Genomic DNA, 26,698 nt, shown 5'->3' on the forward strand with positions numbered 1-26,698 from the left:
AACCATACCTTAATATGGCATTCCTCATAACGCCATAGCTAGATCACAGTAGATAAGGCAACTTTGCCTTCAGGCTTTGCTGCCACCAAAATCAGCAGCAGCAAAGGACCTGCTACTGCCCTGTGACTGAAACACAGATACAGACCTCAGGAGCAGTGGTTGATGCATGACAACCAGTTGTTACTGTGACATAAAGCAATAATACATCCAGCTCAATCCCTGCTCTCCTGCAGTCAATGGAAGTTTTTCATCATTCATTTAAATGGAAACAGGATTGAGCCTGTTATCTGGCCTCCAGTGAAATAACAGAAAGGAACATAAAACAGCACACAAGGGGAATCCTTTCCTGCAAAGCACTTCATCAATCTTTCAACATCCAAAATGCCCCCAGGGACCCATTGCTAGTTTGCTGTCTCACCCTAAATGGAGGTGTAACTCTTTATCTTGAAGACTTTTTACTCTTCCTATGAATAAAAGGTACAACTGTCCCACTGCTGCTTTGAGAGGTTTCTCTGAAAACAGCCCAGAAAACGTTCCCTTTATAAAGGTCACTAAGAATCTCTGTATTACTCTCTGTATGTTATTTTAAACACAAATCAAGCACCAGTGGTTTCGTGAAGGTCCAGCAAAATTTTTGGTTATTTTTAGGAGTACATCACTAAAACTTGTGTCAACGACACATGACAGGTAATAAAATGGGGCTTAGTAACACAATTGTGAGTAGCCACATTCCTTCTCCATGATAAGAGTCTATTATGTATTAGCATTTCTGTGCAAAATTATGCTTGCAGACTTCTAGAACTTGCTTTTTTTTTTCTAATACACAAAAGTTACTGGAAATTTGGTATTTGTTGGAGGTCCATCAAATTCCACATACCATGTCAAATATTCCTGATTCACCTATTGATATTTTACTTTATATTAACACGCAGTCAGACTCATCCACCTGAGTTTCCACCATAGGTAATTATGTATAAAAATATATAAAAATTGAATCGTAGAAAGGTCTTAATTACAAAATTATTCAGGTTTGTGCACAACATCTACTCCAATGTGCTACACTTTACTATGGGGCAGATTAAAGACATCTTATTTAAGTGTGGAAGGGAAGGGGTTCCTTATATTCACCCTTGTTTATTCTGAAAACATTACATCTGTGGTATGGCAAACCTCTGCACTAGTACCCCTTGTTTGCCTGAAATTAAAGCAAGTCTGCTTAGATTTCTTCACAGGTGATATCTAAAATTGAGTGTTCACTGTTGAGATTTATAGAATATTGTTTCAATACTACAAAACTGTAAATTAAAAAAAAAAAAAACAGTTTGCAGATAATACTGTTTATTTCATTCTGTGTGACAGATTTTGACCCACTCTCATCCATCTCCTGTCCAGGATTCATCTTCAAAAATTAGCAGATTGGCTAAATTGGATTTAATCCTTCTTGAAAGGGTCAGTATTGACCTTTCTTGCCCAGCCCTGGTGAGGATGGGCAGCCACTTTGAGACAGTGCTGCAGGCAAGGTGCCTTCACCCTGAAATAACATTCCTCTCTTCTTCCATCTGTTCAGAACCTGGAAAATGCAGTCCTTTCTTCCTGACTTTCAGTAAAAGTATGATTACCAAGATCTACAGCCAAAAAAGAGCCACAAATGAATATGGAATAGATAGCACAGGAAATCTTTGGGAAAATACCTGTATTTTTTGTGAATTATCACGTGAGACTAAATGCAGTGCCTTGACATGACCTGGTTGACTGCAAGTCATTAAATAGGAGGAAGAAATGTAGGAGGAGAGGGGGAACCAAATGACAGAAATAACTGTGGAGGTTGGTAGTGGAGGAGCCATTGAACAGAGGAAAGTTCTGCTCCCCACTGTGTAGCCCAGGGGATTATCCTAATACACAAGCAAAAAGCTCAGGTTGAAACTACAGAAGATTTGTCACAGAATAAACAGGAAAAAGAGAGCAAACCATAACATTTGGAGGAGAGGCTTTGGCTCTGAAGGGTCTCTTATGTTTTTCCCTCCTGTTCCAGACTGAGAAAAAGTCGAGTGGCCAAGCTGAACTGTGCTCCTTCACTGACCTGTTTTCTCTACTTACAAACAGTTATCCTCTTATGAATAAAACTTGCAGAGCTTGGTACTGAGTGACTGAGCCACCTCTGACCAGCGCAGAGCTTGCCATGGCGCAGGGTTATCCCAGCCCTACCCTGGACCCCTGTCCAGCCTAACCCACCCAGAGGTCACACCTTCATGGTTTTCACCTCCTCAATGGAAGAGGTTTAAAATACTTTCTCCTAGAGCCAGGACAAGGTCATACAGCTTTTGGAGGGTCACCAAATCATGCTCACAAAAGGTATAACAAATACCCACAACCAGCTAACTTGAAACACTAAATCCTGTAGGCTTCATTCCAGCATGCCAGGTGGACCTGGAGACTTCCACTGTTCTTCATATTTACAGACACAACTGTGTCCTTGGGGCAGACACTGCCTTAGCATAAACTCTGAAAGTTCCCTGATAGAAATCAAGATCTCATGCTTTGAACCTGTTATGGATTTACCTTGTTTCAAGCTGCTCATGATTATTTCACCTTCTAACAAGCTCTGTTCTTGTGCTCATAGAAAAGGCACACAGTTATTTATACAAAGATTTACCTTATTTTTCATTTCAATCTCCCCTATATACCCCCATAACAATTAAATTATTAATAATTGAAAATTATTTTGGACTGATCTAATAATTCTTATTGGTGTGAGAAACTGTTGATATTATCTAGCCCCAGGCTAGGCTTACTTGAGAAAGAAACCTCAGCCCAGAGAATGTGTGAGATAATGCAAAAGTCACTTAATACCTCACTCTACTTGTCCAGTGAGTCTACCACAGGAAGTAACACTTGTGTGGTTAAACGTGACATGCAAGAAATTGCTGATGCTAATTTAAGAAGGTGACAGAATACTCTCATTGTCATCTTAAACAGCTAATGTAAATCCAAAATCCTGTACACAGAGATGTGCTATCTGTGCAGTACACATTTGTGCTAACCTCAGAATTAGCAAGCTACAAGTCATGTTCCAGAAGCATTTTAAAGTGTTCTTCAAACACTAACAGACTAATTTGCTTAACATTTTAATAGTTTTCACTTTAACAGATATAATGACTGGGATGCAGGGAAAGTGTTTCAGTAGTAACCAGAAACAGTGGACATTTCCCTCTGGCCACTGGTTTTAGAGAACAAAAAACCTCAGATATTCTCTGAATACGAGTGAGTCAGGTCATTTGGGCTCATATGGACCATAGCTGAGATCTGAGCTCATTACATATGAAATGCTCTAGTGCAGTGGCTCTCCAGCCTTCCCACCAGAGATTCACCACCAGCTCTGCTCATGACCCCACTTCTCCTTGGGAGCCTCATTTCTCCAGCACAATGTCAGTCCTACTTGGGACTCCTTCTGGGACCCCCTGTTTCAAAGTGTACTTCCCTCTACAGCCACAGTTGCAGCACAGCTGGTGTCACCATCGTTCACCTTCGTACCAGAGCCTTGAAGAACTTCCTCAAGCAATGTAGCAAGACCTCTCAGAGAAAATACAGCATTTAGCAAGCTGATCACACTAAAGGGCAGCCCCCTGGGGGCTTTACATCCAGAAAGGTGTTTTTAATCATCAGGGACATGCAGATGCTTGACTCTTTTATAGCAGATATTTAAATAGGAGCAGTCACACACTTTCATGCAAAATATGGAGGTGCCACAATGACTACCTCCATTTGTTTTGTGAGCTCCATGCCGTGGCAATCCCACAAAAGACAACCCACAGGCCCAGTGGTCAGAAATTCTCAATTTGCACTTGCCCCAGGTTGCCTGCCTGTGCAGAGAGACCTACCCAACAGTGCTGCCCTTGCCCCAGTCAGCCTGAAGTGAAGCCCAGATCCCATAGGAGATGCTAATTTTGGGTCTCCTGCTCAGGTTGCACATTCATGTTGCAGATCTGCCTTTGGTGCTGGGGTTTGTCTGCACTGCCAGCAGGAGATGAGCCTTTTGCACTGAGCATCTGCTGCAGGTGTCTGGCCATCCCCTTTCTCCACTGTTAAACTCTAGCACCTAAACAGTTTAATATTAAATAGTTAGCAGAAAATATTAAAAATACTAGGCCTCCTTCATAAGCAGCTCTCAAAAAGACTGACGCTGTTAAATAAAGTCATGACACACCTGCAAGACAAATACATATTTTACAGAGGAGGAAATGGAAATATTGGTACCTAAAGTGCTATCAAGAGTAAGATGAACTCCAGTTCACCTCCACAAGGAAGAAAATTCAAAAGTTAACTTTCTGCTAGGAGTAAGACATTAATTTTGAATTCTCCCTTAATACATTGGCATACCCAGTGGGAACTGCCTTGTCCAGTATCTGCTGCAGATACCCACAGCAGACACATCAGCTGGAAATCAGAAAAAGAGGATGTTTATGAGGCACCCAGGTTGCACACTAAGCCAAAACTTTGGCAGAAGAGTTGCTAAATTCAGGAACACGCACGCAATCCTGGCATGCCCAGAGAAACTTGCATAACCTTCTGTTACTCCTCAGTGCTCTTGAGCATGGGAAAAGTGAGTAGAAACACAAAAAATAATACAGTATGCAAAACATGAGTGCAGCAGAACAGATGTTTCACCTGGGCCTGACTGTCAGTCCAGGACAGCTCAGACCTCAGTGCTGCCAGCGAAAGTCCATGGAGAGTCCTGACCTCTCGGTGTCTGCCACAGCTCTTAAATAGCACATCTGCCAATCAGGGGAGATTTGGGACCAGCAGAGAGGCCACAGACTGATGCCCTTGTAAGCCTGCACATCTGCTCAGTCTGTGTTGCTGGGATTTTTAAACCATGCACGCAGTGTTGTTAATTTTAACCCATCCCTTTTCTGGTAGGTTTTGCAAACTGAAGCGTAAGAATTCAAATGACTCTAAGGGGAACTCCAGTTATATCTCAACTCAGCCTGTTAAGAAATGCTTAAAGAGATGTGCTTTGCAAAAGGCACTTCACTGAGGAAGTGGTGTGATTAAGAGAAGTACCATTGCTGCTGGGCAGAGAGACTCCCAGAGCCAGGCCATGCTCCAGAAAACTTTTCCTTCCAAGTTCCAAGAAGTCACTGCTAATGGAGTCCCATAAAGGAGGAACTTCACTGCTCCATTAATGCTGTGAATCATGCAAAATTTCTTTCTGTGAAGTGGGGTTCACTTTCAGATTTTGCATACCACCTTGAAGATTCACTTTGGGAGTTCCTAAAAGTAAGTATCAAGTAAATGCTTACAACTTCCTAAAAATGAGTCAAGTAAATGGCCTGGAGAAACAATATGAACTCAATTAGTCAAAAACAGTAAAAAAGCAACTCAACTGGATCAGGTTGCTATTAATATAAACTATTTTCCTTCCTCCTTAAATTACAGAAATAAAACCAAGAAGTACCTAATATTGTAAAGTATGAATTATGCAATACACAAAACTGAATTGTCAAATGGAAGTACATGACTGAGGGCTCTCACTCATCGCCCAACCATATCTGCATTTCAGGAGAATAGTACCTTAAATAAAGACTTTGAAAGATTATAATCATAACTAATGACCAGCAGAGGCAGACTCCTAAGTTAATAGAGGAAATCAGCATAAAGATCTTTCATTAATGCTGGCATCACTTTGACTTGGTTTCCCTTCAATCCCAGAAGAAATGTAAATAAACCTGTGACAATTCCCCTCGAGCTGATGGAGGCAGACCAGGAATGAAGGAACACTCGCTTCATCAAGTCAGCTTCTCCCTCACTGCCAGGGGATGCATATTAATGTAGCATTGCCATAAAAGCTTAATTACCATTTTATACAATTATAAATTATCCTACAAGGCTATAACCAAAATGCAAACCTTCTGTGTTTATCACAATACATGCTCTCCTTCACATCCAGTCACATTAATTCTGGACAACAAATTCCCTGCCAACAGGCGCAGTCCCCAGATACTTACGTGCCTGCCATGGAGGAGGACCTGGTCAGGCAATCCCACAGAGGTATAAGCTCAAATCCAGCACGTGTGCTCAAATCCAAACAGTCTATTTCACCTGAGCAGAAGACAAATTTGGCAGGGAGACAAGCCAAGAGTCTCTATGAAAGCTTAAAACCCAAACAGGAAAGGGAAGAGCTATTGAGAGAGCAGGAGGGCAGGAAGTAACACTTACACAGCAGGGGCGGGGAAGGGACTTTAAAGAAGAAATGTATTATTTCTTATAGGTGCTTTACTGAACAAAAGTGCAAACAATATAGATCCAGATTAGATGCGCCATCGTTGCCTCATTGGAGGCATGAATATTAAAAACTTTTCCTGTATTTTCTCAAGGCATGGGTTCACTGTCCAAGAAAAAGCAAAAGCAAACAAAGCTCAAATCCAGAAAAAAAAAGCATTGCTGTAATTCATTTATGGCATGGGCGTTTACACAATGCAAAATCAAACCCAGGGGCCCTGGTGGTACCAAGGGCCCCACACTGCCTGGCAGTCAACCTGGCATCCTGCTGAGGTCCAGCTCCAGCCCAAAACTTTAACTGGCACAGCACAGTGCAAAATTTTCTCTCTCACACATACTTCGATGCCTTTTGCACACCTGCCCACACCTGACCTGCAGCAGAGGATGCAGGGTGCAGACACCAGGTAACTTCCCAAAGCATCCCACAAGCTGCAGACCTGCTCAGCTCTTGAGGAACTGCTGGAAACGCAGCCTGAAGCCATGATTTTACCACAGAGTTTACACAGACTTTCTCTGGAGTCAGCACCAGAGGCTCTGAAGTCTCCACTAATGAGAGCAAAACCCGCAGAGCCCCGAGGAGACCAATCCTCAGGAGATCACACGATTCCTGATGACCTTGCAGTGGCTTCAGAGTGCAACATACGCTTGAAAAACCTTACATCCCTGGTTAATACAGCAAAAAGAGAGATGTGTAAGAAATAGGCTGAATTTGGCAAGGCACACCAGCTGCACAAACCCTTCAGTGCACTTTCTGCTGGGGAGCAAGGGCTGCAAATGCTGTTCTAGCTAAGCAGGGGAGCAGAGTGCTCTTCACCTTCACTGTTTTTCCCATTACAAGAGATTACTTTCATGGTCCAACTGCAAGACCTACAGAAACTACTGATGAAATGGGACCTAGTGAAAACATGGGTGTCAAAATCTGTCTGCTCTCACGGTTGATAGCACATTGCCTGTTCAACTGCTGCTTCCGGTTCCTCTGCAGAAAATCTCTGTATGACTGAGAGTTTCAGTTTTCTGGAGTTTAAAAGCCAACAAGAAATAAAGTTCTCACTGACATTTAAGCACAGCTCTTCCTGTATGTTTGATTTTTTTTTTCTGTTTAATGAAGCATTTTATTATCACTTTCTTTTCATTTCAAATTGGCTGCATCTTCCTGACCATACCTTCCTGCTTTGACATCTGTGTGGATCTCGTTGGGCGCTACCTTGTTTCATTCAAGAAATCCTGCCTTTCATGAATTTAAAATCTGACATTGACCCCAATGTGAATTTGATCTCTATTTGGGGTGAAGTGGCAGTTCCTCTGTAGAGCTCACACACTTAGACTATTATTGTAGAGTTAGGGCGAATAGTACTTTAGTGCATGTATTAGAAAAGGACATGACCTGAAAAATGCATCTCCAAATAGGTACAGACAAAAATCACTAATGGCCCAGATCAGCCATGCTGGCCCCACTGTTCTAGGCACAAGGATATAGGAAGATGGACTAAACAAAGATCTGAGGAGCCTTTTTATTCCTCTGATGTCGTGTCTGAGATACACATGGTCACTGATTTGGGGGAAGAAGACAGCACTTTTGAGATAGAATCATTTTCCTGCTAAACCAAGCAGGTATTATTCTCCTTACACAGAAATATCAGCTATAATATCAGCTAGAAAACCCTGGTTTTAAAGATTTGGTTCTCCTGAACAAACACCTTTGAGCACACCTGAAAACTCCCAGCCTCCCCTCTCCTGCTCGCACTATGCATGCTGAAAGCACAGCAAAGAGCAGGTCACTACTGACACATCCAATGTCACCCTGGGAAACAGTGACAGTGAGTAGGACAAAGCCCAGGGCTGCCTCTCCATGCCCCTGTCATAAGCCATATTAATTTCATTAAGCACCACAGCATACATTCCAGCAGAAGTGCCTCTAATCACCTCTCTGCATTGCTAAAATGCCTCCATGGCCCTGCGCTAGAAAGGGAGCACTTAGAAGGAAACAGCACTCTGACAAATGACACATAAGACCGAGTAGCTGACTTCTATCCAGTCCTCACAAAGGACCATATGCTGGATAAACAGATTATTTCAGTCATGTGTTGAGATGTGTGTGAGCAGATCAGGATTCCTAAACACAGAAGCGAGGCTTTAGTTGCAATTAAGTGAATATTCCCATAGGTTCCCAAGCAGCACGTCTGCTGGCCATGTACTAGGCTTTCATGTTCCAAAGACTCCCAAGTATTGTATTCGCTTTCTTTTGGAGGGTTTCATTACCAGATGAATTGTGATTTGTGTAAAACAGTAATGTTACATATTTTCAATACACAGAGCTATAGGCTGAGCCAAAAAGGTGAGCATGTCAACCTCAAAATGATTAATCTCCAAATGCAAAACCCAGACTATTTTTAAGAATGGAATGAAGCACTGTAAAATGTGTTTCTTATACTATTAAAATCACAATCATAATATAAAACTCTACCCACCTAAGAGTCATTTGAAGGTGGACATGACTAAAATATTTTTTCTTAATGAGCATGTTTCACACCTTCCAAATAATTATTTACACTTACATATCTGTTGGTGATAGTTCTGTGTTATCTTCAAAGCATCATGTTATATTGCACAAATTTCCAAATTTGCATATGGAAAGTCATTTAACGATCTCACGATTAAGAAATCTGGAAGTTCCCACTGAAATGGCACACTGAAATTTTATAAACTACAAGACAGTTTCATGAATATATGCACAAATTATATGCAACAGCATATAAAATATGCAGTTATATATTCAGATTTGTAAATCTAATTTCACAGCTGTTAATAGTCTTTGAATGTAAGACATTTCCTCATACACTGAGATTTGCAACTGCTAAACATGCTGATGAGGCAAAAAAAAATTCCTTGTCCTCAGAAAGTTTAACCCTGTACGTTAATATATACTCTTGCTCTCTCAAATCTCCTTTTTTCATGCTACCCACTCAGTTGAAAGGAGCAAGAAAGAAACCAGAGATGAGAGTAGAATATACTAATTTACTACTAGAAAAAGTTAAAAATGTGCAGTGAGGTAAGGTGCCAGCTGCCACTGACAGCAAAGCAATTGATCCTGCACTGAGCATATTTTACAAATTAGTCTTCTTGGGACAATTAATTTAGGCTGCAATCCCATCACTGCTGAGGTCCAGGGAAGTCTTTCCATGAACTTAAGAGGGTCTAGATTTAGCCCTTTGTGTAGGTCCATTCAAGTAGTGACAAATAAACATATGGCAGGAAAAAAAATCTTTTAAATGATCTGAGAGTCACACAGGTTTTGGGAAACCCTATTTTTTTCTTCTGGGAAGCCCCTGGCTCTCAATTCATGCAGTGCCCTTTGCTAAGATGATTTCATCTCACCCTCACTCCGCAGAGCGAACAGTCAGGACTCACCTGCTTCCAAGGGGATGTTTTGGCTGATGCAAACAGCTCAGGTATTGCCTTAAGGAAAGAACTGTATTGCAAAGTATTAACTCTGTGGCTGCCTTCAATTTTCCTCTCTATAAACTGTGATGAGCAATGGGCAGTGAGCCCAGACCCCACGGTAAGCAGCATGGAACAAGTTATAGACCATATGGAGAGAAATAAACTGCCACTTCATACACAGGATATCTATAATGCTTTTTTGCTTGAGTCAGCTAATTGCACATCCGCAAATCAGCACATTTATAACAAATGGAGCATTATGATATCATGGGAAATCTATTTAATATGATCAAAGTCTGCCAGGAAAAGTTCCCCTGAAATTATGAAAGTACTTAAGAGTCCTGAGTGCTGGGGACATTTTACAGTCCTTATTAAACAAACATTTTCACATTGTTTCATGGCAGCTGGTGGTGCCAAGGGCTGTATCTTCTAAGCCTCCATGTGAGCAGTCTCACTGCATCCACCAACATGGTGGCACCTCTGTACCTATAGTTAGAACCAGGCACACCACCCACACCTGCTCCAGCAGCAGGTAAAGAGCAGTTACTGCTCCCACCAGCTCCTCAGATGAGGCATACCATCTCCTGTCTTTTCCAGAACTGAGATTTAGAGTGTTGCAAACCCTCTTCTGTACTGCAGATATCAAAGGGTGTACTTAGCTTTTCCACATAACTTTTTTTTTTATGTTAAAGCTCAGCTCAGCAATGCCCTTGATCTAAAGAGCCATTAGACATGGTCCGAGTGTAAATGTAAACTTACTTGGGGTATCAGCTGAAAAACATTTTCATGTTTATGTCACCAAGCATATGCTATGCCACAACATTGCTCCACAGCTGATGTATTTTCACCTTCAGCTTGAATTTTTCTTCTTAACTTTAGTAAACATGATGAGTGGTTTTAGCAGCTGTAGGCAGTGGTCCTTTCAACTGCATACATTACTTTTTTGTAGCTCTTGATTTGTGGGGTGGTCACATAAATTTCTGGGGTTTGTATTAGAAACAAGAAATACCAACTTCACAATAGTCCCAAAGGAATACTAGGAGCTTCTCACTCAAAACTAGCACTGCCTCAATCCTGGTACTAACCTTAGCCATTTAATGCTATCCACCATTGAAATGCAATTCAAGCATCATGTTTTACTGAACAGATAAGATACTTGTATCATGAGACACCTCTAGAGCATGTTGTGGGCACCTGGAAGTGTTTCTATCACAAGCCTTTCAGGGGGACATGGGTGTGTCAGGGGCAGCCTAGCAGGTGTGAAGATAAGGAGAGGTTTTCTGATATAAGGGATGCTGGAGTGAAGAAATGTGTGGAAACACAGCTGAAGAGACTGGAGGACAAAGAGCTGACCAAAAACTGATCAGAAGCCACACCTAACTGTACTTTTATCACTTACAGTTCTCTGAAGGCATGTGCCTGTCTGATGTTCAAGTCATATCATTTGATGTTCATTGGGAAAGCACTTTTCAAGACAGCAACACCAACCCTAAAAGTCAGGACCCAAAGTGAGGGTTGTGCAGGCTCTAGAAGGATGAAGAATGCCTGACCTTGTTTCTAACCTTCTTTCTGATATTTAGGTTTCTTGGAATAGGACAGGATGGAAATAATAGCTGACTTACAAGCACAGGGAAACTTCAACTTACGGGAGGATCCCTGAAGGTGGAATGGGTACAGTCAGCAGTTTTTCAAGTCAACTCACCATATCTTTCACTGCCATGTAACACAACGTGGTGCATGCAGGCAGGGATGCTCTCTCTTGTAGCAGAAGTAAAGCATCCATATTCCTTCCACATTTTTCAAATGTTGCAATAATCCCTTATAACATCTAACAGGATGCTGGGGTAGTTTTGCATGACCCAATACCCTTTCTGTCCTTGCTGAAGTTGGTAGAAAAACTTGTATTAGTAATTAGCCATTCCAGCTACAGCAGAAACTTATGTTTTATATCATCTGTGTCATCAGTCAGGCAGTAAAATGAGGTAAATTATACTGGGCTACCAGAGCCCCATCTTAAATCCAGTGTCTGCACTGATGGACAATGGATGTGGCCCCAATATCTGCAGATATGCTTTGGCTGGGAAGAATAACAGATTATTCCTGAGCACAGACAACAAGCTGCACAACTGAGTCACAGTGTTGATTTAGATTAAGTATCTTCATTGTGATAAAAAGTGAACATTGCAGATCTGACTGTCTGTGGCTTTCCATCATGGAAAAGGTGGAACCCTCTTCAAGGTGGGTATAAAACAGCACCAAATGTCAATAAACTCTACTCAAAAATCTGTATTAATTGTGGCAATCAGTGTGGGGGGATGTCACCGAAATTTCCCAAGAAGAATAATTTTCAGATTTTTTTTGTGAAAATAAACACAAGGAGAGCTAGCAAAAAGAGATGTGTAGTATGCAAATCCTTTGTCCAAAACTACTGGCAATACTTACTAAAACAAAAGTATCCTGGCAGCCCCTTCTTTTTCCCCTTTCCCTCCTTCCATTAGTTATTGGCAAAGATTTTTCCCCATTGCCTGGCAGATAAAAACATCTTCTGAGTGCCAAAACTGAAACAGGATTCCTGAGCACATTTGTGCACCAGACTTGTTTGTGAGCAATGTTTGTCAAATAACAGCAGAAGTTTCCTTGCTTTACCACAATTTGTACCCTTTTTCTCCTAGCAACCTTCCTTCTCTTTTCCAAAATTGTTTTCTTGACGGTGTTATGTCCTTTGTGACTTTCCCATCACCATGCAGGGGAACATAAAGTGCCACTTCTCAAGAGTTGGGCATCTACTAAACATGTGCAGGTTGGCAGCGAATTGCTGCTCAACCTGACCATGTCCTGCCTTTACCTCATGAAGGACACCAGATTGAATCCCTCTCCTCTCTATCCTCTTGGTGAGTCTCATAAACTTTTATTCCTCTGTCAAACTAGGCTGACACTTCTGGATCTGCTGGTCAGCTATTGGGAAGGTGGTAGAGAGAAGGAAGAGGATGGGCAGACAGAAATGTAAATATTATTTTCTTAGGAGAGCAAACTAAAGACAGGTTGGTAAGGAGGGTCTCCCAAAAAATTGCTTCTCACCTCCACTGATACCCTCACCAGCTTGTCCATCTGATGACCACCAAACCCTCCACAATGGCATGCACAGCCCCTTTCAAAATCAGCATCAAAATTACAGACTTTTTCCAAAACTACAACTTTCAAGTTGTCTGGCATTTTTTTCACTGCCTAAACCATGTAGGGGTTCTGTCAGCACTTCAGACTTGTCAAAAGATAACCCTTCCATCCAAAGCTTAACATAAAAGTTTAGCCCTTGAGCCATTACAGAGTGGGAGTGTTCAACAGCCTCTGTGTCAAGACATGTTTTTCACAATAGCACCCTTGGTTTATTATAAAAGCACTGAAATATTTAAAACTGTTCTTTTGCATTAGTGATACAGTGTTTTGGAGAAAAAAATTAAAAAGATAACTGAAAATCACTCACAAGTCAACAAATTACAGAAAGGACAGGTAAGAAAAAGGATACAGAGGATGGGGAAAGTTTCAGTAATAACTCAGCTTGCTGTTCCTGCTAATGGCTTCCTGCACCTTTTACAGCTCCACCGTCTCCCAAAGTCACAAATTCGGGACTGAGGTAAGGTGGTGGAGGGTTTCTAAGGTGTAACATAACACCTGCAGTGCATCGTCCACGGGGCCAGTGTTAAGGCAGCCCAGCCTCCACAGTAATGCTAACAGCCACACCCAGGTGGGATCCAAAGGAAGATTTCTCTTTCAAGTGCACCAACCATTATTTCTCAGCCCCTACAAAAATATGGAAAGCAGCATTCAAAGCTGCATTGTGATTAAATTGTTAATTTTAAAAAAATAAACAAACCCAAACAACACAATTTTGAAAGATTTAATAAATTCCCATAGCCTTGGATATCTTGCCCTACATCATGTGCTGGCTTCTCTCTATGCTCTGAAGAGCTTACCAAAATCAAAACTGATGCAGAACCTTTCAGTCAGCTCACAGCAAGATCTCTCACAGTGAACTTTATAATTGGTGTGTTATCAGCTGAGCAATGTTACAGCATTATTTGGTCTGCTGAAACCAACTCCCCAAAGTGCAAATAGAACAGAAACCAGGCAAAGCTCTGTCGTCTCTGGGGCTGCACGCTCAGTTCAGGCAGTTAGAGCTTAGTGGATAAAGCCCTGACCTCTGAGAGCCCCAGTCAAATCCAGCTTGTGTTCCTGTGAAGGGCACTGGAACTGGGTTAGGGAGCATAAGCTCCAAAGAACCATTTTCCTAAGAACTGACTGCACTTTTTGCCATGAACTTTTCTTCTTCAGTATTTCTGCCTTCGTTGCCTGTCTCATCTCTTTCTGCTTAGGCTGACTGGCTTCTAACACACAGACAATGGTCCTTACTCACTTGATAATACAACCACAGCTGGAAATTTGACCACAGATTTGGGGAATGCTTCTCTGAAAAACATGATGTGTGAAAACAGAACTTCCCCGCCTCACTTTGACAGTATGGTAGCCTACACAGGGAATGGTCTCCAGCTCCCAGCTTGGTGTTACACAGCTGGTGGACTCTATAATTTGTCTGGTTTTCCATCCCTCCCCATATCTTTTCTGGAAAGAGGTGTTTTTCTCTTCAGTGGTGATCCCACCTCCCCCAGAATAGAAGAAAAAGGAAAATAGAATAAGGCAAGTCCTATGAACTGGTGTGCCAGCACAGACAGATGCCTCATTCCTCTTGGTCTCTCACTTCCACTGTCACTTAGAGTTAGGTTCACATCATTTTAAAAATGAGAATAAGAATAAAACATGCTGATAAAAGAGGTTTTCTATATCTTGCTTTCTATGCAGGCTCTCTTGGTCTGTGCCATGCCTGAGGCACTGTGCACGCTGTTGCCATGCTCACTGCCCAGCTCTGATTTTGGAGTCTGAAGACACTGCAGTTTTTAATAGAACCTCCCAGAAAACAGGCAGAATATTTCTCACTCAGAAGCATGCACATCCACACTCACCAAACTGGCTCTGGGACCCAACACTCCCTGATACATCAGTACCACACTTGCTTTGTTAGCTGATGCCGGGTCAACTGAAAAGTTGATGAGCATAAGGTTCAGAAAAGAGAGGGGTTTGTCACAAATTCTATTTTACTGGTGCTATTCTATTCTGTTCTGTTCTATTCTACCATTATCCCTTCAAGACAGATTTTGGGGATCAGTCTTTTTAAACTTAACATCACCATACAGTTCCAGGGTGATCTCAGTCAGATGCCAAAAATGAGACTCATGCTTTAAATGTGTCTGTGCTTCTGTTAGCCCACAGACATTATGCAAGATGGAGCTCAGTGGATGGAGCCCCTTTGCCCTGAGCAGCAGAAACCCTGGGCAGAGCTCTGCCCCTGTTTGGGAGCAGTGTGGTACCTTCCTTGCCACAGCAGCACTTGCAGATCCAAAGACAGGGGGCAGACCATGGTTTTATCAGGAGCATTTTATAGTGGCCTCTTGATTTAATTGGTTATGTGAACATACAAAGGAAAAGGGAGTGTGATGCAAACCCTTGGAGGTCTCTAGGAAGTGAGTCTGCTCTGCTGGGATGGAAACTTTCTGAAACCAGAGGATGAGGGCAGAGTCCCTCTGTACAGCCATGATGCCAAAGAGCCAGGAAACAGAGGGCTGAATGACTGAAGACAGTGAGAGGGGAATTGTAGACTTAGATTTTTCCTTTCCTTAGATTTTTCCTTCCTTTTTCATCTGTACATTTTATAAACATTTGCAATTCTATCATCCACTTCAGTTGTTACAAATAAGTACCTTCACTTACATTTTGACATAACCCAGCTTGAGATAAGGTTAGTTTCCAGGTGCCAAACTAATATTACAGTGCTCCTCAAGCAAAATTACAGCTCTGTTTATGACTGTGAAGCTTTAATGAGCACCCAGCTCATTATAATAAAGCATAACACAGCATGCAGTGAAGTGTGCCTTCAGAGACACTGCGTGGAGCTGTGTGAGAGCCAGCACTGCAGGGTGAGGTGGGAGGAATTCTCCCGGCTGAGCAGGGCTACCAGCAAATAATCAGGGTACAGCTAGCGTGGCCAACATGGTATCTTCAGTGTGAAACCTGTGGAGACTCAGGTTTCCAAAACAGCAGAGCTCCCCAGCTCATTCCTAAAGCTACTGGCCAACTTGGTAGCCATCCATGACCCTCTCTGTGCCTCCTTTGTTCAGAGCAACAGAGAGCATCAACTTGACCAAGAGTCACAACAGCCCCCAGGAAATACTTGTACTGAGTCAATGTGAGCCAAACTATTATGCAAACTAAGAAACTTATATTTATGCATGATCTCCATATTAAACTTGTTTTATGTACACACAACAGACAAAATTATTTCATGCTCTTCATCTGCAATGTTATGGTACACATATAAGGACATTCTTATTCTGAAAAAGAAAAGAGGAGATAGTATGCCTTAGTCTTTCAATTTATATTCATTACAAAGTGGAAAACCTAATTGAAAGTCAGTAATTCATAGGTCTGTGCTGCAGTAATGAAAACAAATTGAGATCATGTCCATTATTTGAGTTTCATTTGTTTTTTAGTGTTAAGACTGGAATTTCTAAATATATGTTAGGTAACACTAAAATCCAAGGGAGACTTGGCACCTGGTATCCTCTATCTGAGCTTCATTATGGGAGCAATGTTTATGTTGGATGTGTGTTGGATGGTTTAATTCCAGCCTACTGAAGAGCAGCCTCCAGGTCATAGATCTGCTGCAGTTAATTTGGCAGAAGCAGCACTGTCTCTTCAGAGAACGGCAACATAAAACTGCAAATACAGCTCCTTTCTGGGGTAATGAACAGCTTTAATTTTCTGCAGAATGACAGTCACTGAGCAAATGTAAAAAAACCAAACCAAACCAAACCAAACCAACCAAAAAAAAAAACCCAAAGAGCCATGGTGTTAAAGCACAGATCCTTCAACACACAGGAAATCTCCAGACCTTCAACTCCCCTGACATGTCAGTGCCATGCTGGGGGCACAGCAGAAAGAGAGAAGAGACTTTTTTCTCTGCAACACTGCAAGCACTTTCAGCCATTTCAGGTTTCCACCTACCGATTCAATGTGCTGAGCCTTCGCCCCACTAGTTAAAAGCACTTTTCAGCACCTTGCAGGGGTGTTCAGGAGGTGGTTTCCTTTCCCAGATAAATAACCCTGGGAGAGGCAAAGTGTTTGAGCAGTGCTTTTGGCAAGCAGCAGTGGGAAGGCAGCAGGCAGAACCCTCCACACCATCATCCGTGGAGGAAGGAGCACATCCCAGCCCATAGCCCAGGGACCAATTACAGGCAATTCCTTGGACAAGGCAGCCCCTGACAAGCAAGAGATGCCCACCAGTGCCCACCAGTGCCACAAGGCTTTGGGCATACTGTGTGCTCAGGATGGGTTAGAGGAGAGATTATGGAATACTCCCCTTTATGCTCTCCACGCTCCTCTGGTTTGCCAGAGGGTACAGGGAATGAATATTTCATCTGTAAGGAGTCACTCACAGCATCCTGATCCGTGTGGTGGCACATGGCATTGTAGGGAAGGGGAAATGGGCAGCAGAAAGGAAGCACAGGTGGCTATGCCAAATGCTAATGAGAACAAAACAGAGAGAAACAGTACCCAAAGCATTTACTGTCCATCTTGGCACTGTTCTCCACCATGCTTTTCTCTGAGGAGGAAAGATCTCCTCTCTACTGCTGGCACTCTCCTTCCAGAGAAACAACTAGCTGAATTAAAGCATCCACAGTAGCTCATGCCAGTGTTAGCTTATTTGACTATTAATTACTCTAAGGAAAAATCCTGCACTTCTGAAATCTGAGAATTTCCACTGGAGACTCACCAGCTACTTATTCACTAAAATCCAAGATCACAGAGATAAAAAATATTATGTAAAAATCAGTTTATTAAAAATATATTTTAACAAAATTTAAAATTTTTTAATTAAAACAAAAATGTTAAATCCACAGTCTATTTTGAAAGTATTTTCTATGTATTTCCATAAGGTAATTTCAGTTTTGCAAGACGCATAGTGTATTGGAAGAGAAGCAATCAAAGATGTCAGAAAAACAAATGGGATGATCTGTAAACATCAATCATGTATTTTCGATATTCAAGATAGACAACACTATTTTCTTGATCTTAAATGGAATCTTTATCATTGTGAAAATGATGCTAAATTCTACTTAAAAACAAATCAGAAAAGGCAAAACTGAACTGGTGCCTCCAGCAGAAAACCCAAACAAGGATGATGGCAATTATTTTGCTTTGCATCAGTTTTAAGGGATAGCATGGTATTTCTCTACCTCTATAACCTTCTACAACTTACAGTACTATTATAATTTAAACTCTCTGGAAACCTACATTTCTTGTGTTTGAATAAAACTAAGCAATGTACTCTGTCACACCGGCCAGACCTGCGGCGAGCTGGGATTGCTGGGGAAGGTTTGCTTTGCAGCTCAGGCAGAGGCTGAATGGGTGGAGGGAAAACTCTTCTGTGTATTTCCCCTTCTGCAGTCAGCAAAAATGCCCCACTCTGAAAACAGCATTTGTAGGTTGCCACAGGATAAAATAAACCTCAGAAACATAAATCAAGCTTAACAAAGGAGCTGCTTCTTAACATGGCTAATGGCTCGGGTTCCTCTGCAGACAAAGACACTGTTTGACCTACTGCTCTAATTAGAGGAGTAGTGATGTTGACATTTGTGTTGCATAAAGCAGACATGTTAACAGCCAGAGGGAAAGCTGTCAGTGCCTCTAAAGATCACAGCATTCATGGCAATGCACGATTCAGCCTTTAAATATTCAAATAATCGATTCAATGCTTAAATTCTTTTACTGATAATAAGAAACAACTCCCAAATCAGAAAAAACCAAACCAAACCCCACCAAAAACCACCCCAACTTCAATCAGTGTTAATACTGAAAGATTAACAGGCAATATATTAATCAGTTTTATTCTGCTGAATACAGTATTTCCTTTCAGGTTTATATAATCCTGTTTTGACATGAAGAAATACAAGCAATTTGTACTCTCTGGGCTTTTCACTTACTATTAAAATAATAACAACCACCAGAGACTGAGGTTTGTACATTCATATGTGTCAGGTTCACCAAAGCAGGAAAATGGATATCACTGCTCATTTATAAATACATGAAATATGTTTTAATTTAACTCTGATCTATTGCATTCTATTCCCTTGACATGAGATGCAACACTGCTACAGACAGGCACTTCATGTCCTACAGATCAGAATCCCTGCAGTAAATCCTCTCTGAGCACTCAAGAACCCCTGAATGACAGTGAGCCCTTAGTGCTACAGCTCCATTAGCTCCAAACCCCTTCCAGATTTTTTCCTCAACATGTGATGTTCCCAAGCCCACTTTTACCCATGGTGAAGCTGAACACAAAGTACAACCGTGTCAGATTTTGTACTGCAGTCCAAGACCAAAGTTTCCCCTTTCTCACTACCTGTATCCCAAGGAAAGGAGTCTCCTAAAGACAGAGATGGAGGGAGGCTCAGCATCACTCATGACATCCCACAACATGATACTGGCTCGGCAGAAGCCATCCTGGACACTTTTAAGCCTGTTTTGTAATTAATTTCTGTAAGTGGATAATTGACTCATTAAGCTGAATTAGAGCAATATGATAATGCACAAACCAAAAATGTAACTGTTATTTATCTCGCTGTTCAGTCCAGCCTTCAAAACCACTTCAATACAATTGCTGCTGCCAATGACTTCTGAAGGAAACAATTCAACATGGCAGGCATCATGCTGTCCAGGTTTTAAAAAAATTAATAAAAAAAGCCATTTAAGATGCTATACATTTTGTTTATATGCAGATTGCACAAAATGCTTCCCATTCCTTTCTTAATGCTTTTAATTTTTTCCCCAGCTTTTTAAGACTGTTCCACTTTCCTATGCATGACATCCCTTGTGGCCTGTATTGCTCTAAGGGAAGGTACATGAAGATCATCTGTCTTCCCCATACAGCTCCAAACACAGCACAAGGATATATATATATATATAAAGGAAAGGTAACAAGATGGACTTAAAATGCATTGTGGTGAAGGGATCTGTGAGCCTGCAAACGTGCTTGGAGGGTAGATTAGGAGACACATGTCTGAATGGCAGCAAGACTTTGGGTTGCTTCAGCAATGTTAAATCTCTACCTTTTTTTTGATAATCAAGGAAAATCAAGCTTGAAATTACTCTTGTATAAAGAAGATAAGGAATCAGGGCCACAGTACATTATACATCCCAGCAGGGGAGGGAAAGTTAACTTCATGTCATTCACTCTTCACTGCACAACTTCTGCTATTCCCTATCGATCTCCACAGTAATTGTAAGTAGCCACAGAAAGCCATTTCCAGTGCCAGGACAGTGCTTACCAGAAACAGTTTTGCTGTTTACAACACTTTGGGGAAAAAGATGGAGGCATGTAGAGGAAGAAAGGAGATTCTTCTCCCTCCAAATTTGTTTTATACTGGCAGAAATCTGTTGATTTTGTAGGAGGGTTTTTTCCCCTCATTTCCAAGGACAAATTCCATTCTGTTCCGGTGAAAGTCCCTGCTCAAGAAATCAGCCTATTTAAGCATAATTTTGGAGCTCTAGAGGGAGATAGAACAAACACCAGGGCACAGGGTAGACACAGATATGACAGCAATAAGACAGGAGGCCCCAGCAGAGGGTTTGCATGTGCCTGGGCAAGAGAAGGGAGCCAAGATGGGTAATGCAGCAGGTATATATCAGCACTAAAGTGACCCAAATGGGTGAGTTCAGAAATGCACAGCTCCTGCTGTCCATGGAGTCACTCCTCTGCTCTCAGAGGAAGGTGTCCTGAAGAACAGGGCTGAGAGCATATCTTTGGAGAAGTGTACAAAGCAACAATCATTTCAGAGCCAACAGAGAGAATATTTGGGTGGGAAACTGTAGATGAACACTGCAGCAGAGAATTTAAGGATGATGTAAATGCCTTCCCTGAACATTTCCAGGAAGCAGCCTGTGAAAGGACAGAATAAGCCCATGTAATGCTCCTGTGCAGAGCTCAGGACATTTAGATAGTGTTATGGTGGTGTCCCAGACCCACATGTCACCAGTCCTCCCACATGTCACCAGTCAGATCCCTCACAGCCACAGCAGGCTCAGCACTAGCAAGGAGAGGAACAAGCCATAGTTATCCTAGAATATTTGCAGCTCCTGATGGATCTAGAACACACTATGGTGAAAAGAAATAAACACTGTTTTTCAGTACTGCAGTTAGCACTTGCATAACTAAGTGTTATAATACAACACCTGATGTGATAGTGCTCCACATAGTCCCTGAAGGGACAAACCACCACCTGGAAGAACACAGGAAGGAATCAGCCCCTTTTTCAATAGGAGTCCCAAGAGAATGATACCTCAGTGAGAAAGCTTTGGAAATTCATTGAAACAAATCTGCACTCTGTTTGCTCTTTATCTGTTTAGCATGTGAGTGGCACACAATTTCCAGGCATTACTATAAAGCAATTCATTTCTCTAGACAATAGGAGGGAGCAGTGTGTTTCTCCAGAGCCAATACTGCTCCTGCTTTCAGGCTTGGCAAAATGCAACCCATGCAGACTGTGGCAGCTGGCAGGCTCAGCCACAGACCCTGCTGTGAATTACTGCTAGCAAACACATTTGGGTTTATTAAGCCTTTCTTCCTCCTCCAAGTGTTATAGTCATGGTTCTGGAGTAATCACAGGCATTGTTTAGAAGCATTTGGGAAATGAGTGTTTGAAAAGCCCTCGTGAGGTTCAGCTCAGAGTTACTCAGCTTAGTGATCCACCCAGCTGTAGCAGAGATGTACCTGCAGCCTATGGGGTCTGATGCTTCACGAGGGATTAACCTCAACTCCACAGTCCCCAGCTGCTTCCTGCAGGGTGTCCCCTCTCCCTGTCAGGATCCCCACCCATCCTCTCCACCCTGGCAAAGGTCTTCCCTGACAGAAATGAATGTTCAAATTCAGATTAAAGTGCAGCAGCTCCTACTCAGACCAGCTCAGCCATGAAGTGGGGACCATGAATGAATGGAGACCCCGAGCCTGCAGCTGAGTGGGAAGGGGGTTGGGGAATACCCAGGAAGAGACACAAGCAAACAGGGCTGAGGAGGAGGGACCGGTGCTGCTGAATGGGGTGGAGGAAAACAGCAACAGGGCTGTGAGCTTACTGCCCTGAAAATGGATCTGCTTCATCCATTGTCCTGAAATTTCAGGCTTGGGTCACGCTTGGTTTTCATTCAGGGTTGGGTTTCATTAGGGTTTGAAGATTTCTCTTTTTTTTCCCCAAAACCAGTGTTGAACCATAACGCTTCTGATTAGCCAGCAAAAGAGATGACTGTGCTATTGGACTGAAAGCTATAAGGCATCTGTAAAGTCTCAAAAGGTACCAATATGGGTACTGATCTGACATAGTAGAGGAAAATATGTAATTTCAGGCTCACATATTATAGAGCCAAAGCAAATTACCTGCTGCTGATGTCTTTTTATAGCATTGATGGTGGGGGTGGAGTAATGGTTGCCAAATGAAAACCCGCTCAGCCTTGGGAATCAACTGACATTCCTAAAGCCAGGAATCATGTTGTTGATGCTCACAGCAGATGGAAATTGATGACTGCAATCTCCATGAGGAGGATGATGGCTGCACTAGCGCACCTCTACTCCCCACCCCACATGGCATGACCATCAACCTGATGTGTGCTGTTAGCACAATCCAAGGTTGCAGACCATTGCTGGAGAAAGAAATAAAAAGTCCACAATTGCTGAGGGAAGCAGGGAGAGAGGATGGCAATTTTTGTCAGTTCACTGGATGAAGACATGACCCATGAGCAGTTCTGGAGCTAACACCTGGGTACTGGAGGGACATGAGTGTGTTTCTGTTCCTACAGCTACACGGTGTGGTTCTGCTTTCCCGGGCAGCTGCTTTTCACCATGCTGGGTCACACTAAGGGGGAAGAGCGACAGCAGAGATGACCTTTAGTGTGGTACCAAAGGTACATTTTGAAGGGCTGTGTTCCCCCTCCGAGCCTGTTAGTCTGATTGCAGTCTGGGCTCTGTGAGATGCTGACATACGAGGAGCGATGGCTGGGGCAGTGCAGGGTGCTCCTTGCCCATCCAGCTGCACACAGAGCACACCCATGTGCCCTGTGGTCAGACCAGGGGATTCAGGGCTGCCTCCGTTTCTCTGACTTTCTGGAAAAGACAGAATCAGGCCAGCTAACTTTTCGCCATGCGCCGTATTTGCTGCCAGCAGATCTTCTAGCATGTGCACAGCCACAGCAGCAGCAGCCAGATTTTGCTCACCCTCCCTTACCCCCATATTTCCATGGGTAAATAACCTAGCATGCATCAAGATAAATTTATCTTGGGTGTAACCTCTGGAATGTCACTGTGGTAAAAACAGAATTGTGTGGGCCATAGTAGAGATGAATCCGTGTCACTGGAGAATATAATTTCAGATGCATTTCTCTCATAATTAATAGCCACTAACCTTTTCAGAGGAAAGAAATGTTGAGAAGATTTTGCTAAATGCAAGCTTAAGAGAAAATAGCACATTGATTTTAGAGAATAATTTTCAAATGCTTGTAATGATATGATGTTCTTCTGATACGTAGTCCACAAAACAACCCCAGGCCAGAGTAGGTGGAGACTAACATATTGATTTCATCGAAGCAGACAGAGTATGCATCCCTTTGAAAGCTGGCCTTACCCTTTCCCTTTTTTCAGTCTGTAGCAGAATGGCTTAGTAGGAAAGAATTTTTTAAAATATTCACTGTGGCTGATGCAGCTGAAAATATGTTCTGAAACAGCTCTGATGACACAGAGTGATAGAAACATTCAGAAGCCCAAAATAAGACACACAGTTAGGTTTGTGTTCTTTCATCTTGGTGTTGGTAGACACTGCTGCAGTGTTCATCCTTACTATAAGAGGATGGTTTGTCTTTTCCTCCAAGCCTAGCAGCAGTGGCACATTCTGCTTTCAACAAATGGTCCTTTGCTCTTAAAAAGGAATATGAAGGGAGTGGAGAAGGCCAAATCAGCTTGTCCTGAGCACTGTTTTGTAGTGAAAATTTGCTCTCCAATTCCATTGAGAAGCTGATCTTGCTTTCCATGTCCAGAGCCAGGTACAGCATCAAACCCAATGCATTATTCAGCCACCAGATTTCACTGTAGATCTGGCAGGTTGTTAAGGTACAAAGGTTATTCAGCACACATTACTGCTTAGGGATCATTTGCCTATTCATAGCATGTCATTTACCTTTTCTGGAGTTTTTTAGCAAGGCTGTTCTGTGCATAGCAGATATTATAATACAACATCCAATACATATTGAAAAGTGATCGGCTCTTGTTTTATTTTTGCAGATTGGAGGGTGCACTTCAGGACAGCATGAAGCAGATGTGTAATTTTTTATCCCTTGTAGTGGTCTCAAACAAAGAGTGAATGATCATTCCTTAAATCTAATGGCAAAGTCTATCCAGCAACAAAGACATCCCTTTTGCATCAGAGGCATTTCTGAGGATTTGCAAGAAATCCCTAGCTATGCCTTTTTATACTCAGCCCTTCTCCTCAGAGATCCTTTTGCCTGTCTCATACATTCATTTTGCATCCACCTCACACATGCACACCAAGTTCAGTGTCTGAATCTGCATCTCAATCACTCTGCAGTCAACTGAAAGGCTCTCCCCCTCTCCCAAACCAAGGCTGATTGGTATTTTCATCTAGCTAAATTTGTTGAAGTGGAAATTTTAGATATAAAGTCACAAATACGAAGTCCAGAAAGAAAATCACAGTTGTGCAGCATCACTGTGAGGTGTGCAGACTAGCCCTAAACTGCAAAAAACTGTTGTACAGGTCATGAGTCCTTTTTACCAAGTAAAAACTAAAAGGTTTACACAATCCTACAAAAAATCCAGTTCTTCCTATTAAGTCTTTTAATGTATGCTGTCCTCTCTGTGTGGGCTTCTTTGCCTTTGTGTATGGGTTTATTGCTGCCTCAAATGCCACCAGAGCATCCCATGTTTCCAATGGAGCAGGAACTCTACCACCAGCAACCTTTCAAGGAATGAAACCTGTCCAAGTGCCTGATGGCCTTCTGGAGCTTTTCCTTTGGAGACAGCTAGAATGAAAACAAACTACTTCTGCCACATGCAGCCTCAGGTTTTCAATTTTGTTTAAATAATCTGGGACCAGCCCACAACAATCTGATAGCATTTTCCAGAAACAGGGAAGGGAACAAAGAAGAGAATCCTTCCCCCTCTCCTAAATCTACCACCATCCTTCAAACAGGACTCCTCACTGTTGACATCTCTCAAGGACACAGTATGGGAATGCCTTTAAATATTTGCCTCTTGGCTGATGTGCTGCAGCCTTTGCTTGGGAGGAGCAGGTAAAGAAGCATAGGAGGAAACGTGGTTTGTGGCAGTTCTTGGCACGATGGTTTTACTGAGGGTAGGGTGTGTTTTTTTGTTTTGTTTTGTTTTGTTTTAGTGAGCCTCTTCGGTCTTGCTGTCAGCTCTGAAGCAAGTCTTCCTGCACTGAAAGCCTAAATTTTCCATTGCACAGAGACAAGAGGCTGCACCACCCAAGACTAAATTCTCCATGTGGTTATTTCCAGCCGGTGATGCCAGGAAACTCACCAAAAACCACTGTGCGGGTGAGCAGCGAGACAAAATCAGACAGGAGCTCCAGACCAGATTATAGCACAGTTCCTCCTCTGCTCTCCCTTTTCAGTCAAACCACTATGTCTATAGGAAACCTCACCCAAGCCCTAGACAGCTACATGTGGCAGAAAGAGAAGGGAAAAAGAGAAATGTAAGTACTAACAGGCGACAGCTACAATGTCTGAACTTTTACTGTCGGCATGCTGTAATTCCTAGCAAGGCTCCACCACAAAAAGAAAAGCCTTTTTAACGATGCTGAGGATTAAGCCCCAGTGAAACCTGACAAAGAAAAGCTTATTCAGAAACTCTGATTTACTTCTTGGGGATTAATGACACTTGAAAGCAGAACAAACCATCACACCACAATAAACAAGCATAAAGAGAAATCAGCACATAATGGTGATTTATTTCTCTGCACAGAAAACAGAAAAATTGAACTATTACAGATGAATCAAATGAAAACCATCATTTTTGGCTGTAACAAACCTTTTATTTCAAATTAATGTAGCAACTAAGCGCTCTGTTCCAATTTGGGATACTTTAAAACCTTTCTAATAAAAGCCAAGGCCAGGGGGACTGCAGAGTGGGATTTCACAACCACTGTGGAAGCTGCCTTGGGTCTGTGCTGTCCTGGCCAGCTCTCTCCTCTGGGAGTGAGGAATTCCAGCAGAGGTGCAGTGATCTGGGTGGGTGCTGCAGCCTGGGGTTCCACCTCCCTCCCCACTGCCCAGGCTCCTTCCCAGCCCACCTTCATTGCCAAGTGGGCTCACAGGCTGTTCTTGCAAAAGCATTAAGTGCACAGGTTGATTTGTATCACTGATATTAATAATGACCTACATCAGTAAGATTAATTAAAATAGGGTGGGGACACTCTGCTATTTTGGTTTGCATTTGTGCTTTTTTTAAGCTGTTTTCCCAAAGGAAGCTCTTACTGCTTAGAAGAAACTTGGTGCATCCTTAAGGTGATCAGCAGAATGCATTATTCAGTATTGGAATGCAATAAGCAATTACACAGATTAACCATATTTGTATTCAGAATTTTTAATTTTAATATTAACTTGGGCAACAAATGAATGACATACATTTTTCATTTCATCGATTTTTTTTCTGGTTTTGATTTGTCACACTGTGTAGCAATGGAAATTTGAATTTTAATTCACAGCACACAAGAATAAGTTACGTAACTCCCTAAGTTCCATCTAAAAATTGACTTTAAAAATATCACAAAATAAATATAAAATATCATCTGCC

At 42.2% G+C, this 26,698-nt stretch overlaps 1 protein-coding gene across 4 annotated transcripts in view; it reads right to left on the reverse strand.

The window, feature by feature from the left end:
* EVL (Enah/Vasp-like) overlaps positions 1 to 26,698 on the reverse strand; it is a 145,360-nt gene that overhangs the window by 71,466 nt on the left and 47,196 nt on the right. Inside the window, exon 1 of one of the 4 annotated variants that reach the window (XM_085061383.1) lies at positions 6,006 to 6,151. The exons of the other annotated variants lie outside the window; for them this stretch is intronic. Within the exon in view, the coding sequence (XP_084917509.1) occupies positions 6,006 to 6,016 (11 nt within the window). The 5' untranslated portion in view covers positions 6,017 to 6,151. Of the gene's footprint in view, positions 1 to 6,005; positions 6,152 to 26,698 lie in introns of those variants that run through there. 4 annotated transcript variants of the gene reach the window in all.

This window comes from Lichenostomus cassidix, chromosome 5 (assembly GCF_008360975.1).
Source record: "Lichenostomus cassidix isolate B80296 chromosome 5, HeHo_3.0, whole genome shotgun sequence".
NCBI lineage: Eukaryota > Metazoa > Chordata > Aves > Passeriformes > Meliphagidae > Lichenostomus > Lichenostomus cassidix.